At 38.4% G+C, this 18771-nt stretch overlaps 1 protein-coding gene across 6 annotated transcripts in view; it reads right to left on the bottom strand.

The window, feature by feature from the left end:
• Nucleotides 1-18771, bottom strand: part of CTNND2 (catenin delta 2) — a 1048486-nt gene that overhangs the window by 861196 nt on the left and 168519 nt on the right. For 3 of the 6 annotated variants that reach the window (XM_070476493.1, XM_070476491.1, XM_070476492.1), the window contains exon 2: nucleotides 16835-16971. The exons of 2 other annotated variants lie outside the window; for them this stretch is intronic. In XM_070476493.1, coding sequence (XP_070332594.1) covers nucleotides 16835-16971 — 137 coding nt within the window. Of the gene's footprint in view, nucleotides 1-10605; nucleotides 10885-16834; nucleotides 16972-18771 lie in introns of those variants that run through there. One more of the 6 variants, XM_070476496.1, reaches the window with a different exon arrangement.

Consider the following 18771-nt stretch of genomic DNA (forward strand, 5'->3'; position numbering starts at 1 on the left):
CTCTGAAATTTTAACTTGTCCTTGAAAGCAGCAGAAACATTTCCAGCCTAGTTATGACAACTGCCTTTCCTCTTAATTATCAAAGTTCATCAAATGTCTTAGCTAAATCTTTACTGGACTTGCTATGAAGGCAATATTTTCTAATGCTACACAATAATAACTGGTCTATTGCGAGATGCCAAGTATGTAAAAGTTAAGAATACTTGAGACCAGTGGGAAATGTTTCTTAGCACGTATGACAAATGTACATATATTCAAACTTGCCCAATATTCAAAAATTATTCATAATACTTATCTTCAGTGATGGAACAGTGATAAGAATTTATTTACTAACAAATTGAAAGTCAGATTTCAAAAATGATTAATATATGGAGAAGCCTTCAGATCATTATAGCTCAGTTCAGTTCAGTCTTAGTCATGTCCAACTCTTTGCAACCCCATGGACTGCAGCACAACAGGCTTCCCAGTCCATCACCAACTTCCAGAGCTTGCACAAACTCATGTCCATAGAGTCAGTGATGCCATCCAACCATCTCATCCACTGTTATCCCCTTCTCCTCTGGCCTTCAATCTTTCCCAGCATCAGTGTCTTTTCCAAAGAGTCAGTTCTTCCCATGAGGAGGCCAAAGTATTGGAGTTTCAGCTTCAGCATCAGTCCTTTTGATGAATATTCAGGACTGACTTCCTTTAGGATTGGCTGGCTTGATTTCCTTGTGTCCAAGGGACTCTCAAGAGTCTTCAACACTACAGTTCAAAAGCATCAATTCTTCGGCGCTCAGCTTTCTTTATGATCCATGATCTTTATGATCTTTAAGATCATGGCATCTGATCCCATCACTTCATGGCAAATAGATGGGCAAACAATGGAAACAGTGACAAGCTTTATTTTCTTGGGCTCCAAAATCACTGCAGATGGTGACTGAAGCTATGAAATTAAAAGACACTTCCTCCTTGGAAGAAAAGTTATGACTAACCTAGACAGCATATTAAAAGAGACATTGCTTTGCTAACATAGGCCCATCTAGTCAAAGCTATGGTTTTTCCAGTAGTCATGAATCGATGTGAGAGCTGGACCATAAAAAAGGCTGATTGCTGAAGAATTGATGCTTTTGAACTGTGGTGTTGGAGAAGACTCTTGAGAGTCCCTTGGATAGCAAGATCAAACTAGTCAATCCTAAAGGAAATCAACCCTCAATATTCATTGGAAGGACTGACGTTTAAGCTGAAGCTCCAATACTTTGGCTACCTGATGGAAAAAGCTGACTTATTGGAAAATACCCTGATGCTGGGAAAGACTGAAGGCAGGAGACGAAGGGGATGACAGAGGATGAGATGGTCGGATGGCATCATTGATTCAATGGACATGAGTTTGCGCAAGCTCCATGAGATGGTGAAGGATGGGAAAGCCTGGCGTGCTGCATTCCATGGGGTCGTAAAGAGTCAGATACGACTGAGTGATTGAAAAACAATGCTGCCACCCATTTGTCAAAAGGGCTGCCATTGATTTTTGCTTGCTGATGGATTCCCTGAGAAGGCAGTAATAACGAGTTGTACTTTTTGATACTTTCCTAAATTTGTCATTTGCCAACACCCCTGAGAACATTCCTTCTATTTTCTAAAAATCACCGCCTTTTGAAACCATCCCCAAGGTAGACTTGCAAGGAAACTGGCCATCATCCTTAGCAATATGAGTCCCAAATCTGACTACTGGGATCTTCCACATATTTCATGAGTCACCTCTGTCTTTGAGATATTCCTTTTCAGCTTAAAGTTGCCTAAGTTTGCAAGTAAGAACCATGTCACAAAAAAACCAAAATGTGCCTCCTCCAGATGTTGACCCTTTTTTCTAGCTTTCTTAGATGTACAAAACCTATTCAGTAGGCATTTCCTCCCACTTTTCCATAGCAAATATTTGATGGCAGCTCTGTTTTGTTTTTGATTTTTTTTCATTATTTTTATTTGGATGTGCCAGGCCTTAAGTTTCAGTATGTGGCATCTTCGATCTTTGTTGCAACATATAAGATCTTTAGTCCCAGCATGTAGAATCTTCTAGTTGTGGCACACACAATCTTAGTTACAGAATGTGGGATCTAGTTCCCTGACCAGGGATCAAACCTGGGCCCGCTAATATGGGAGCTTGGAGTCTTAGCCACTGGGCCACCATAGAAGTCATGATGCCAGCTCTTACAGTCCTTCTTCCCATCTTACCCTATCCCTCCCACCCTCTGACCATAGTCTGCAAGCCAGACATCATTGGTTCTTCTTTCTGAAACTAATATGACTTGGCTTCTGGGCTCTTTACAGGACTGGGTATGCAGCCCCAGATATACCGGGGCTTATACCAATTCATGTTTGGGAACTTATTTTTGTCTACTGTATAACTATACTGCTAAATATTTTTTTAATATTTTAATATAATACTTAAACACTTAAAAATGTATTATTGATCTGCCCTGGGATTGTCTGGTGTGTATCCTCAGGTTCTGGTCTAGCAGATCATTTTGGAAAGTTGCCTCAGCCCATGAGGATGACTCAAATAAATAAGACGGACAAGAACAAGTGATGGCAGAATGTGAAGAACTGGGAACTCCAGTAGATACAGCCTCTTTGCAATACAGTTTGGCAGTTTCTCAAAATGTTGACCTTAGAGTTATCAGGTGACCCAACAATTTCCCTTTTTAGTTATTTATCCAAGAGAAACAAAAATATATGTCTAGACAAAGCTTATATACAGCTACTCATATCAACATTATCCCCAATAGCCAAAAAGTAGAAACAATCTATAAGTTTATCAACAGATGAATGGGAAGTGAAATGAAACATATCCACAGAGTGGAATATTATTTGGAAATAAAAAGGAGTAAATAATGATATATACTACAATATGGGTGAACCTTGAAACACTATGAATTGTGAAAGCAGCCATTCACAAATGATGATATATTTAGGATTTCATTTATATGAAATGGCCAGAATAGGAAAATCCATAAAGATAGAAAATATATTGTTTCCTAGGGCCATGAGGTTTGCGGAGAATGGGTAGTGACTGTTAATGGTATAGGAATTATTTTTTAGGGGACAAAAGTGTTTCAAAATTAAATGGTGGCAATGGTTGTACAACCCTGTGAATATACAAAACCACTGAAATGGGTGAAATGTGTGGCTTGTGAGTTATATTTCAATAAGCTGATCTTTTAAAGATACCTCAGGATGTATAGAAATGTAAGACTTAGAAGCAGAGAAAAGTATACAGATAGTCTAATACAATGATTTTTTTACAAGCACAGGAAAATGTCTGAATTGGTTATCTACTGCTGTGTGGCAAACCAGCCGAACCTGGCTTGAAACCACAGCGGCTTATCTTGGTCATCAGTGTCCAAGTATCAGACTGCAGTCTGGGCCCCTTGACAGGGGGCTGAACAGTAGATGGCTCATTGGAAAGGCCGGCAAGTTGACACTGATGTCGGCCAGTAGTTCGGACATGGCTACGAGCTCAGGGACTGAGCACTTCTGCACACAGCCACATTTACTTTATGGTGACTGCTTTCTAAGAATGAGGATCCCAAGAGAACCAATGAGAAGGTGTACCACGCTTAATGTACCAGTCCTAGAAGTCAGTGTCACTTCCACCAGTCTCGAGTGCAAATAGAGTGAAGGACAGGGAATATTGAGCCTATTTAGCAGTGGGAGAGAGTGTTAGACTCACATCAGAAGAGGGTCAGAGAGAGGGGAAATAATGTTGTAGACCCTTTTTAAGGGTCAATATATTGTCACCTGTCTTAATTCACCATGAGGCAACATTTATATAGGGTCCACATTTCTCACAAGAACAACCTGTTCACTTCTGAAGTTGACAAGAAAGTATATTCCAATTTTATGTTTCTGTGAAGTGTTTTAAGGCCATCTTCACTTGCAGAGTTTTCTCCTGAGAAAATGCTGAAAAATAAACCTTCACATGAGCTGGAGACATAATAAAGGATTTGCAAAAACAGCACTTAGGATTATTACTGCTTCATTTCTTATAAGGAATCCTTAGAACGTTTTCACAAGAAGAATATTTCCTGTAACCCATAGATAAGACTGAAATTATTCTTCTATAAAGTTGTGGACCAGTAAGAGTCTTATGTGTCCAGAAAAGTCCATATAAAGAAGCTCACGATGAAACGAGGGATAAATTAGGAGCTTTGTTAGGATAAGCCCACACTACCATATATGGGCTTCCCAGTTGGCGAGAGTAGTAAAGAATCTGCCTGACAATTCAGGAGATGCAATTATGACAGGTTTGATGCCCAGGTTAGGAAAATTCTTAGGATTAGGGAATGGCAACCCACTCTAGCATTTCCACTCTGGAAAGTCCCATGGACAGAGGAGCCTGCTGGGCTACAGGGGCCATGGGGCCACGAAGAGTCAGATACGAGTGAGCAACTGACCACATGCCATTATATATAAAATAGATAAACAATAGGGACCTACTGTATAGCACAGGGAGCTATACTCAATGTTTTGTAATAAGCCATAAGGGAAAAGAATCTGAAAAAGAATATGTATCTAGAAAAAGACATACATATAACTGATATACATAGCATATGTAAATCAGATATACTAGATATATATACATACACACACACACATATATATATAAAACTGAATCACTTAGCTGTATATCTAAAATTAACACAATATTTCAACAATAAACAAAATCAACAATATTTCAATTAAATTTTTTAATTTAATTTTTAAAAAGATATGATGTATCTTATGCAAATACATTAAAAAGCCAAAAACAGAAACAAAAAGCCCCACACATATGCAATACATATGGCATACCATCATTAAACAAACATTCAAAATAAACATACAGAACAACATACATCAAAATCTGTAATAATCACAAGATTTTAATATGACCATATTGAGTTCCATCAGGTGTGAAATGGTGGAAAACCTCCTAAACAGAACGGAAATATGATACCAGCAAATGATTATAATAGTTGGATCACTCTATCCTCTGGGAAAAGTATGTTTTCAAAGAACAGTTAAAAATGGCTAAAAAAGACACTCAACAAATATGAGGAACTTGGTATAACTGCATAGAAACAAAAGGGATTCGGTGTTTCTGTTTTTTATGAGTGAAGCTGCTGATTCATGTTCTAACAGGGGAGTTGATGGCTTTTAAAATTTTAGATGAAATTTAAGGCACACAAGTTTAGTTCAAGAAAAAAGATTTCTGTCTGACACTCTGCAACCCCATGGACTAAGCCCTCCAGGCTCCTCTGTCCATGGAATTCTCTAGGCCAGAATATTGAAGTGGGTAGCCATTCCCTTCTCCAGGGGATTTTCCTGACTCAGAGGTTGAATCCGAGTGTCTCGCATTGGAGGCCAACTACTGTCCGAGTTACCAGGGAAGCCCAGAAAAAAGACAATCACCTATATATTTCATGAGCGGAGGTTATGTTTCAGTTAACATGCCTCACTTCAAATTGAAAATAGCTCACTCCACCTGGTTAAATGAATTTCAGTTTGGGCTGTTTATAGAGGAAACTGCAATGTGGGGGCCTGGGATTCATCAAAGTAAATGGACTAATTCTGAAACAATATGCAGGTAGTCCACAGGGGAAGACACAGATGCAACACAACCATTCAAAAAAGGATGGAAAGACATGATCAACCTAACAATGCAGACGAGATCCCTGGGCCACACAACTAAACTAATGGCTTCCATCACAATTAGATGAAGCATTCACTTTTGCACTACAACAGAACAGGAAAACACCATAAGTTTATTCATGAGTACACATCCTCAACACAAATAAATTAAACATATTCTCTGGGTGTGGCATTCACCTGGGTGCTGGGGACACAGGAAAGAGAAGACCTGATCACAACCATAAATTTAGCCATCCCATAAATTAATCCGTAAACTTAGATATTTTTCAGAAAATAAGCATTTTAACTATTATTCCTACAATAATAGTATTATACCTCTAATATTAAAATATTTCACTTCTGTTAAATCATATGACAACAGTATGCTAAAGGCTTTCAATATCAGTCTTCCATACAATCCAGAAAAGTTCCCAGGGTAGTAATTTCTTATTTCTATTCTCCCTAAGGGTTTCTCTGGTGACTGAATGGTAAAGAACCTGCTGGCTGATGCACGAGACCCTGGAGAAGGAGATGGCAACCCACTCCAGTATTCTTGCCTGGGAAATCCCATGGACAGAGGAGCCTGGTGGGCTACACTGCATGGGGTCACAAAGAGTTGGGCATGACTAGGCCACTAAACAACAACAATAACAACTCCCCCTAATGGTGGAGTAATCTCATTCAGTTCAGTCCATCTCACTCAGTCGTGTCTGACTCTTTGCGACCCCATGCAGCATGCCAGGCCTCCCTGTCCATCACCACCTCCAGGAGTTTAATCAAACTCATGTCCATTGAGTTGGTGATGCCATCCCACCATCTCATCCTCTGTCATCCCTCCTCTTCCCGTCCTCAATCTTTCCCAGCATCAGGGTCTTTTCCAATGAGTCAGTTCTTCACATCAGGTGGCCAAAGTATTGGAGTTTCAGCTTCAGCAGGAGTCCTTCCAATGAATATTCAGGACTGATTTCCTTTTGCATGGACTGGTTAGATCTCCCTGCATTCCAAGGGACTCTCAAGAGTCTTTTCCAACACCACAGTTTAAAAGCATCAATTCTTCAGCATTATGAAAGCCACACTCTTGGAAAGTATTACTGTGGAGGACTGAGGTGCTGTTCCTGACCTCAGCAGAGCTCCCAAATTAGAGAATTTACATTCTAGATTATTTAATTTAAGCATAAACTGCCTCTGGCTTCCAACTGGTCTATAACAGGCAACTGTGGGTCTCTGGCCAGTAGTTGGAGTGAATGGTATTATTTCCTAAAAGCGCCTGTGTTAGCTAAGGGGTTAGGTTCAAAGCTGATCTTTTGTTTGGGTGGAAGGCTTCTCTGTTGTAGAGGTGGTGGGTATGAGTGCTGGCCAGAAGGCCTACAACTGTTCTGCAGAGGCTTCCAATCCACTCAAAGATTTAAAGACCCTTGGTGGATTGCCCAGAAGGTGCCAGTGGTAAACAATCCATCTGCCAATGAGGAAGACACAAGAGATGGTGTTTCGATCCCTGGGTCGGGATGATCCCCTGGAGAAGGGAATGTCAACCCACTCCAATATTCTTGCCTGGAGAATTCCATGAACAGAGGAGCCCAGTGGGTTTACAGTCCATGGGGTCTCAAAGAGTTGGATATGACTGAAGCAACTTAGTCTGGCTGATACCTCGGAATCCTGCTACTCAGAACATAAGAGACAACCATGTTCAACTGCTCATGGAATTGCTTGGACTTGCCAACAACTATGGAACAACCTTAAATTGACTTTTCTGTAATCTAACTTTAAATTCTGAACATAACTTTTTCCTCCAGGAGGAGTAAGCTGAAAAATACATCCCAGATAACTAAATCTATTGACTTGTATAAAACAGATTACTACTGAGAACTGATTGTATAGCACAGGAAACTCTTAGTGCTCTGTGGTGACCTAAATGGAAAGGAAATTCAAAAGCGACGAGATACATGTACATGTAAAACTGATTCACCTTGCCATACAGCAGAAACTAATACAACATTGTAAAGCAACTGTACTCCAACGAAATTTTTAAAAAATCTATTGACTTGGTGAATAGAACTAGTCAGTATTTGCTACAGAAATATTGAAGATTACTTGTCCAAAGTGATTTTTGCTTGTTTGTTTTGGTCACATTGATACTAGGTCCTTCTTTCTCCTATTTATTAAGCAAGTGGTCCCGGAGGCCATAAGTAGAATGTGAAAGTCAAAACCTGCCATTAGTGAAAAAGGAGAAGGCTGGTCTTCACTTTTCCCCGGCAGCCACTAGACAGCAGGCTCACTTAGAGCCCAGGGCATGAACCTGCACATTCCTTCAATGACTGCAGCCGAGTGACAGCAACTTGAACATGATCGATGGGCTGCCTGGGGTATGTTTACCTGTGTCGCTGATGCACACCATAGATAATGTCAGTGCAAACCACTGACTCTGAAAAACAGGAATGTTCCAGGAAAGTGATGTTATGGTATTTAACCCCTGGGACTCCCATCACCCCACATTTTCACTACAGATACTAACACTGAGCTACATCAATTCACTGAAGTGTGTCTGTTTTCTTCTTGTTGTTCAACCAATTCTTCGCAACCCCATGGACTGTAGCATGCCAGATTACTCTGTCCTCCACTATCTCCTGGAGTTTGCTTAAACTCATGTCCACTGAGTCAGTGGTGCTATCTAACCATCTCACCCTCTACCACCCCCTTTTCCTCTCGCCCTCAATCTTTCTCAGCATCAAGGTCTTTTCCAGTGAGGTCGCCTGTTCACATCAGAAGGCCAAATATTGGAGTTTCAGGTTCGGCATCAGTCCTTCCAATGAATATTTCACGGTAGATTTCCTTTAGGGATTGACTGGCTTGATCTTCTGGCTATCCAAGGGACTCTCAAGAGTCTCCTCCAGCATCACAATTCGAAAGCACCAATTCTTCAATGCTCAACCTTCTTTGAAGTCCAACTCTTACATCTGTATATGACAACTAGAAAAACCACAGCTTTGACAATATGGACCTTTGTCAATCTGTCTGTTTGGAGTCTCATTAATGATTCCTCCAGATTCCAAAAATATATCACAGATCAAGTTGATGTGAAATGACCCACCTCCCTTTTCTGAGTTAAATAAAAGCAACACAGGCACAGGCAACATTTAACTTGACCTCAGGAAGACTTTGGTCACAGAGAAAAACAAGCTAATTGCTCATTTCAATTCTATAGCAATTTCCTATGTGGTTCCCAGATGGCTCAGAGGGTCAAGAATCTGCCTGCAATGCAGGAAACACAGGAGACATTGGTTCAATCCCTGAGTCGGGAAGATTCCTTGGAAGAGGAAATGGCAACCCACTCTAGTATCCTTGCATGAAGAATCCCATGGACAGAGAAGCCTGGTGGGCTACAGTCCCTGGGGTCTCACAGAGTTGGACATGACTGAGCAAGACTAAGCAAGCAAGCAAACTAAATAGTTTTTTTAAGTTTCAGTTTCTTTGGTCATAAATAAAGATATTCACAAAATAATCACTAAAGAAAAGTCATCATAGACCAGTGCAAGTCTGATGCATGAAACAGGGCACTCAAAGCGGGAGCTCTGGGACAACCCAGAGGGATGGGAGGGGGAGGGAGGTGGGAGGGGGTTCGGGATGGGGGACACATGTACACCCGTGGCTGATTCACAGTCAATGTATGGCAAAACCACCACAATATTTTAAAGCAATTAGTCTCCAATTAAAATGAGTATATTAATTTTTTAAAAAAAGAAAGAAAAGTCATCATTTAATTACATATCTGATGAAATAAGTTCCACATAAGCATTTTAAAGAAATCTGTAATACATATTTTATTGAAATATAAAATTTAAAGAAATTTAACAGATTCTACTTAGCAGTGTTTCCTTGTCCTGCTATAATTCCGGTTTATTTTGACTGTTTCTACCATATTTGGTTCAGTTGCTCTGAACACTAAACAAGTTCTCCCCATTTACTCCCTCCAGAATATTCTATTTGTTAATTTCCCATTCCACACAAACCCTGTACAGGGTGATACCCCAGGAGTTCCTGTTTCATACATCCTGCCTGTGGCTCTTATCAGTAATTAATTATGACAGATTTTCTCAGTGAGTTTGCGAATGTTTCTAAAGTCATTCTCAAAACTTCGCTCCAGGCAGCCTCAAGTAGACCCAATGATTTATGTACAAGAAAGTATGACATGTCATTTTTTTTTCAACCTGAGAAAATGGAATCAACTGAAGGGCTCAATTAATTAAGGAAAAAACTTAAATAAAATTATAATATTAAATAATTCCCAGTGTATCTACTTATATAACCATTAGAAAAAATGTTCTAAAATATTTAGTGATATAAAAATACTCGATATAATATTAAATGTACAAAGTATAAAACACAAAGAAAAATAAAAATGTGCACAAATAATTATATAGTCATATAAATAAATCTAAGAAGGAAATCTTCCCAAATATAGCAACAATCTCTAACTGCAGTGTTATCCTCAAATAAAATCTGTACCTTTACTCCATTTTGAGTTTTTTAAACTTTTCACAATGTGCATGAATCATTTTATAATGGAAAGCTTACTTAAAACTATTAAAATACCACATTTAAAATATTCAATGTGATTTCACATATTAATAACAATGAATTCTAATAACAAACATGAAAGACACATTACACACTATAACATCATGTTACAAAACCCCACCTATTAAGAGCTTGTCTTCTAACTTAGTATGTAAAGGGTTAGTCCATTTTTATTTTTCCCATTATAGCCTTCAGTACCCTAAAAACTGAACAAATAACAGCTTCAAAGGGACTAAGCAGACATCAACCAACGAATTAATGCTTAGAATAGAATCTGGGGTTATTAAAAAGATGGATGAGTACATATGTGTCTTGAGAAGAGTTACAAAGTAAAACATTAAGGAGAAAATTAAGCTTTAGAGAAAAGAACTCAAAATAACTTACAGGCAAGACTAGAATACAAATGAGGGAGCAGAGAAGAAGGCAGGCAGACAAGTATCCACACTTGCAGAGGTATCCAGCCGTCACTAAAACCTTCAGCAGTAATTCCCCAAATCTTACACAAAGAGTTTATGAGCTTTGTTCCTCCTTGATCTCCCGTTTCAACCACCATTTTTGTGACTCAAAGGATCCAGGATCCAAACAGACTTGCTTCAAGCCTAGCTGATCTATCAGTCTGGTGTCACACGACCACCCCTTTCCTTCCGAGTTGGAACTGCAGACCTCTACTTACACTACGTACTTGCTTTCTCTGCCCTGCTGGAAGACTATGTACCCATGTGGTGTAGCTACACTGGCTACAACTGGCTCCCCTCCTGGGCATGTTACATCTATAAGGCTTTCTGATCCTTGCTGACTCCAGGCTCCTCCCTTTCCTTGCTATTAGCTATATCACTTACCCAGACCCAGTTAAAACAGGCATTCACTGCCCCTAACATAGCTCCTGTTCTAGAAATGAAAAAAGAGTAAAATCATGACCCTATCCCTTTTTTTTTTAACTTTCAATCTATATATGGCTAAAAAAGAAATAAATTTTAAAATTATCAATCAAATAATTCTCATTTTAATTTTGATACACGGAAAAAGTTCAACTCATGTCACTATGATCTAATTCTTTTCTTCTCTGACTAAATGAATATAAAGTTCACTAGTCTTAGCAGATAATCCTTTTCCATCTTCTTGACCTTTCCTAAAGGTGTTTTAATTTCCTCTTTTTTCACAGATGATAATTTCATCATTAGTTTCATAAAATATTTTCCCAAAATATACTTTGGAAACTGATTAGTTATATAGGTCATTTTCCACATTGTGTTATCAGAAACTATTGTTGCAGATCACAGGGACACGAATAATATTGAGAAATTCTGCAGTGCTATGCAGCACTGGAAAAATACCAATTAACAAAGCATTTTATAATGTACTCCTTCCTTCCCAATAATACTCTTGTTATACAGAGCTATGTAATTTTAAAGCTATATAAATGTAGACTCTAAGTAAAAATAAAGGCATGCTATCCTAACACATGAGTCAATGTAAATGATCCAGATTTTTTTAGATTTTATGTAAGATAAATATTTTTAAATACTTTTTTAGTACCTTCATATGATTCGGACATATGCAAAATACCCTGCAGTAGCTTTGCCCATACTGGGAGCTCAGAAATGTCTCTCCTCCTACTTTTCTACATTAAACGTAATAACAAAAATGATTAAAAGCAAAATAATCCTGTTTTATTACTTAAAAATTACCAATATCCTAAATCATGATACTCAAAATTTCCTTTGAAAGCAATAATATAATCTTCAATCTTTGTGGAACTTAAAGAACACGAGAAGTTACTGCAGCAAAAGAGAATCTACAGTTATAAACACAATCAATTTTAAGGAACATGTTTATTGTTACAAACCATTTGGAATTTTATAATATATTGACTAGACACTGACAGGTCTTCCCTGGTGGTGGCTTAGTGGCAAAGAATCCGCCTGCCAATGCAGGAGACATAGGTTCTATCCCTGATCTGCGAAGATCCCACATGCCTCGGAGCAACGAAGCCCGTGTGCCACAACTACTAAGCCAGTGCTCCAGAGTCCAGAGACTACTGAAGCCAGTGAGTTCTAGAGCCCATGCTCCGTAAGCAGAGGCCACTGCAATGAGAAGCCCACACAATGCAACCAGAGGAGGCACCGCTCGCTGCAACTAGGGCAAAGCCCACGCAGCGACGGAGACCCGTCACAGTCAAAGACAAACAAATAAATAAATACCTCACCCACAATTTTAAAAATATTTTATAACTTTTTATATGTGTTTGTCTTATATTTTTAGCTTCATTGCTATACTTGAAAGCAAAAATACTCCAAATCTGTGTATCACCCAGGGAAAGCACAGTTCTAAGCATATAGCCGGCATGTGATAAACACTATCAAATAAATACAACAATAGAGCACATTTGCATTTACTGTTCTGTACTCAGAATTTTCTATTTAATCTGTTCATTATTAAACGTATTTCATTGGTAGAATCATTACAAAAAACATTTTTTGTACACATTTATCTGTACCATAATAATTTACAAAGATCAATAAACTATATTAGCTCTAAAGGTTTTTCAAAAATCTAAAGGTTTTTAAGAAGCAGCCCATGGAAGAGGATCTGAAAAAGGATATGTTGAGTATGTGTGTGTGTGTGTGTATATATATATATATATATATACATATATATATATGTATATTTATCTGAGTCACTTTGCTCTATACCTGAAAGTAATACAACATTGTAAATTAACTATACTTCAATAAAAAAAAATAGTTAACAAAAACCCCCATGATTTTTCTAGTTTGTATAAGAAGACGCTTTAGACACCAGCTCTGAAAGCATATGATGATCAAATTAAACACTGATCAATTGAAGGGAAAGAAAAAAATATATTTCAAAACAGGTGCAGTTTTAGGAAATTCATGGTTTTCTTAAGAGCAAAGTAGTACACATATTGATTTAAGATAAAATATACAGATCAACATTACATAGAGCAAGTAAATGTAAAATCTTGTCAAATACTACAGACCAGCATTGGAACATTTTTTTTTTTAAAAATGAAAACAAGAAAATGAAGATCAGATGACTACTGTCAGGCAACCTGGAAGCAAACATGTTTTTATTTCTTGCAGTTATGGGGAAGCCTTGGGTCTCTCCTCTCCAGTGATGGGGATTTGAGCCACTGCCCTGCCATCATTCTTATAGTAGCTTTCACAGTCAATAACAATCTTTCTCTCTCTTTTCTTGATTTGATCTTACTTCCCAGAGTCATAACCTAGGCCTCGACATTAACAATAATTGCTTTCAAATTCCTGATTTAAGCACCTGGTTCTCATGCTATCAGCATCTGTAGCTATTCACTCTGTGAATCCTTTGTTCCTATCAATTTTCCTGTCTTTCACCCCTTGTCACTCAGCATCAATTCCAATATCCATCATTATAGTCATTTTCTTACATCCATCATATCCAATGCCTTTCCCTCTCCACCTCCAGTTTTTCAGACTTCAAGTAGGCTCCAACTCAGAATGCGCTGACCATGTCTACCTGATCACAGCAGAATAGAAATACACACATTTCCAGTGCCAAGCCACCAGCCCACCTGCAACCGTGTACTTTGTCATTCTCCTGTTCTCACAGATGAACTTTGTTCCCTCCACTGGTGCACTGGGTCCCCTTCACTCTCACCTACCCAGTAACCTTCCCCCTGAAATCACACCCCCTCTGTCAAGCATCACTAATTTCTTCTCTTCTTATGGGTTACTGCCACCATCATAGCAATCATCTCCTATCTTCAAATCCCTTGACCCTTCTCACCCTTTTAGCCATCATATCACTTTGGCTCCTCATTGTGATGAATGGTTGTCAGTATCCTCTCAGCTATTTGTTCAGATGACATGATAAGAATCATCACCCAAACTCTGTCCTCTCTTTCTCTTCTGGTCAAGGACACACACACAGGAGAAGGAGTAGGACTGAGTGTCTCCCCACTTAGACCCCACAGGACGAGAGACTTGGTGAATGTTGGAAATGAGACCGATGTCTCTGGAACTCAGAAAACTACACGCGGAGTAGAGCATAAATGGTCGGTCTGTTTATGTTAATACAAAAGTACAAAATTCACCAGTTAAAAAGCAATCGAGATGGGAAATCAGAACAGAGAAGAAAGATCAATGAATACCTTTTCACTGAACAGTCCATGACTGATGAGTGCTCAAACATTTTAGGACTCAGCTTACAAATGCCTTAGTCATACATGCCACACGGGACACATTCCATGGTTGAGGGTTTGGCGTGATGTAAGTTCTATTCAATGGTTATAGACTAGAATTTATTTCCATGCAATATCAACTACCGGCCTAAGAACCTGTCTTCTTAGTCTCATTAACAACGTATTCCAATGAACTCTTACTAGACTGAGCTTTCTTTACATATTCATTTCCATTATTACTCTTTACTGTAATTTATCGGTATAACATACTCAGTATATTTAATGAATGAGTAATTAAATCATGTAGTCTATTATACCCAGTCAACTCAGAATATATGCCTGCTGTGATTAAAAATAAAAAATCACTTCCCTACCGTAGAAACGACTCCCAAGGAGTCAGGACTAGAGTGGTAATAAGTATAATGCCATCAAATTTTTACTGGAAATTCTCTAAATGAAGAAATAGTATTTTTGCTCAAGAAAGTTATTTCTTATTAGCATCTAAAGAGGCCCAGTCAAATATCCCTTAAGTGAAAAGATTTATAAATAGATTATGCATATAATTATTAAGAATCATAGAAGGTATTAATTTTTAAAGTTATTTTCCTTAATTTCAGCTAAAGCTCTTTAAAAATATATTTAACTTAGTTTTAACTCCATAAAAAAATGGTCTATCCCTGAGAAAAAGAGAGGAAGGATGTCTGAAGAATAATTTAGGACAAAAATCCCCCAGTGAAGGAAGAGATTGGTTGTTTCCATGAGGCCACCCCAAGGAAGTCCATGGGCTCTGCTTCAAACTGGCAGACACCACGCATGGAAGCTGACGCCCATGGCTCTGAGTTGGGTGTTACCACCTGCTCTGTCTCAGCTTCCCAAGACAGATTTTCACTCCTCCTCATATTACTTATTTGTCACAAAGAATCTCACCTTATCTATAAGCAATGAAACGAGTTTAATAATTAGAAAATAAACTCTTCACAGTAAGTTTTTTAAAAATTTTAGTGCTTGTTGCTTATCTATTTCTTTATTTATATATTTTTATTTTTAGGCCATGCCACAAGGCAAGTGGGATCTTTTCGTCAGACAGGTCTGGTTGTCTTATTAAATTTATTTCTCATGCCTTATGCTTTGTCACTACTCTAAAGCTAGTGGCCTAGCAAGATGTCTAGTCTATGCCAGAATAAAAATCCACGACATAACCCAGGGATAGAACAAAACAGAATCTGGAGTATGAGAAGCAGCACGGGCTTTCCCTCTCTGTTTCCATTACTCATGAAAAATAGCCAGAAAACGCCGTGGGTAAGGTTTTAGAAGAATGTCGGTGCCTCAACCCAATTTCCTGATTACTTACCATTTATACAAACTAGATTATCCAACGCATCCATTCATCTCTCCTACTTTTGCTTCACACTTTCTGACCTGGTGACACAATTTTAACTAATAGCATCATTGATTCCTTCAATGGATACTTCCTTAGCTACTCCTTGATAGCTTGATCATCAACCTTTACCTAAATCAGTTCCCATTTATTAAACAAAATCAGTGTTCTCTAGGAAAACCAAAGGCCTTCTCCTAGTTGAGTCTGAAATTGCCCGATTTAGTCTATCGCTCTATTAAGATGTTCTTGGGCTCAGAAAACTGTCACTTTTCTCCCACTGCTGTTGCTAATTCAGCATCCTTGAATAATACAGTTCAAAGACAGGATGCTTTTGCACTTAAAACAAGACAAAACAAGACACTGATTTACATTCCAGTCCATGGTAAGGAAAAGAAGCAAATATAAAAAACTTGATTTTCCAGCTTTCATTAATTACCACCTTTTATATAGGAGAAACATGAATTTTATGAAACAATTACTTTTAAATATGAGACTTCAGATTTTATTTGCTTATCCATTTTTATGGTGAAGAAATGGTGAAAGAAGAATCATTTAGACTTTAGTTTTTCAGGAAAAGCTCTGAAATGTATTCTCCCAAAGCCTTCTCAGAAACACGCAGAAAATGAATTTGCTTAGCCCACCTTGACAGTCATATGTTCTCACCCTTATCAATTTTTTAGCATCATGGATATACTTTGAAATTTTGCTACACTTTAGGTTTCCCACAGACCAATTATTTGGCTTCACACATTTAATGGTATTAAACATCGCATCCATCAATGAATCTGCTAACACTTCACCTGGAAGAATTTGACTACAATTTTTTCTCTTTTTCTGTAGACTATTTTTGCAAGGAAAGCTGCCTACATCTTGAATAAAAACTGAGTCAAAAGCTGCTATAATCACATTTTAATAACAATGGTATAATGAACACCAATATCCTGCTAGAAAATCATGATTTTCTCCCCAACGTAACTAAATTACCAGCTTTCATCCAGAAAGAACAATTTCAAAAATGTCCCAATATGTATGTCAGAAAAGTGGAAAGTTTCTACCTGTTCTTTAACCGAGGCAAGGATGGCAGAGGTGGTTTCTGTTTCTGAGCCATCCCCATTGGAGGTGGTGAGGCCAGGGCTCAAGGAGCTGGTCTTCTCCGAGGCTGACGAAGGCTGGTCTGGGACAGGCATAGCTCCTGCAATGCAAGACAACACACTTAATGGGACTGGATGTTGTCCCTGTAAACACACCTAACTAGCTGGCCGTGCTGCCATCCAAAGGGGTGGCAAAGAGTCGGAGACAACTTAGTGACTGAACAACAAAAGCAGACAGTTCTAAGAGGCACACTTTGGCAAGATGAGATGCATGAACCACAGAGAAAGCACGGGACATAACTGCAGAAAGGGAAACAAGAAAATAGACACTTTCTCCTATGTCCACCACGACAAAAATTCCAAAATACACTCTCAACTTTGTGTGCTGTCTTTGAGGTAAACAGAGAAAGTAACGACGAGCCAGAGAAGGCAAGTAAGATGATGAGAAAGAGTAAAGAGATAAATAAGCATTAGGTCTACAAAAGAAGCTAGCCAAGCTACCATTTTCTATCTACATATATTTATATGTATATCTACATATATTTATTACTTGTACACCCACATACTTTCAACCCCCCAAAAAACTAAATATATTCTCCTTTATGGAAATCACACACAATAAGTGATCAGTAACTTATAAGTAATTAAGAAACACCACAACTGACCTAAGAAGTTTGGTTGGTATTGTCAAACAAAGTAAATAGCTAGCCTACTCCACAAATATTTGCTGAGTTCTAACTCAGATACTGGCAGCAGACAAACGTTTCAAAGCTGGCGACACTTGTTTGTCACCATTTACTCTGTCTGAGTTCACAGATGAAAAAAAGGAGAGGCTCAGATAACAGCCCATTTCATTCAGGGACACACGTGCACAGGCTAAAGACAAGACGCGCAGAAGTTACTGGGCTTCACTGTACTTATCTTTCCCACACAAAGAAATAAGACTGAAGTATTCGTGACATGTATTACTTAGCAATGGTCATCAGTAGAGGAAGTAATAATTAACCGAGGGTAATTTTTATAAAGGCACAACAAGAATCTGTTTAAATAAGAGGTTGGGAGTAAATCAAGGTTATTTTCTTGCTTTAAGCCTTTACATCAGAAGTCCTTCTAGGAATCAGTGCCGTGTGAATATTAAAAGGAATTTTCAAATATACTGTATCTGAGCATCATGGGCTTCAAAATAAGCAACATAATTTTCTTAGCAGGGCTTGCACCATATATATTAGCTGTATGTGTGTGTGCTAAGTCACTTCAATTCAGTTCAATTGTTTGTGACCCTATGGATTGTAGCCTGCCAAGCTCCTCTGTTCATGGGATTCTCTAGGCCAGAATAGTGGAGCGGGTTGCCATGCTCTCCTCCAGGGGATCTTCCCAACCCAGGGATTGAACCCTCGTCTCTTTTGTCTCCCACATAGGTAGGCAGGTTCTTTACCACTAGTGCCACCTGGGAAGCCCCATTTAGTTAATAATTTAGGGATACACAAATCCTGAAGGGCACCAGTATAGAATTTTCCTGAAAATATATGACAATAAAAAAGTGGTTATCTAATGCTCTCATTGGACATTCCAACTTATTTTTGAATCATTTTTCTATTTTGAAGTAAGTTCCATATCACTGACTCGATGGACACGAGTTTGAACAAGCTCCAGGAGTTGGTGATAGACAAGGAAGCCTGACATGGTGCAGTCCATGAGGTTGCAAAGAGCTGGATGTGACTGAGTGACTGAACTACCAAGTTCAATATATTATAAATAGGGATTAGGATATCATTGGAAAAATAAATATCACAAACATAGAATATATGGGAGGGTTTGGTAAATGACATTAGCAACCAGAATGTGAGCAAAGAATATACATCAAAGGAAATATAGTTTGGCAAAAGGCAACCATGGCAAAC

Source organism: Odocoileus virginianus, chromosome 14 (genome assembly GCF_023699985.2).
Source record: "Odocoileus virginianus isolate 20LAN1187 ecotype Illinois chromosome 14, Ovbor_1.2, whole genome shotgun sequence".
Classification (NCBI taxonomy): domain Eukaryota; kingdom Metazoa; phylum Chordata; class Mammalia; order Artiodactyla; family Cervidae; genus Odocoileus; species Odocoileus virginianus.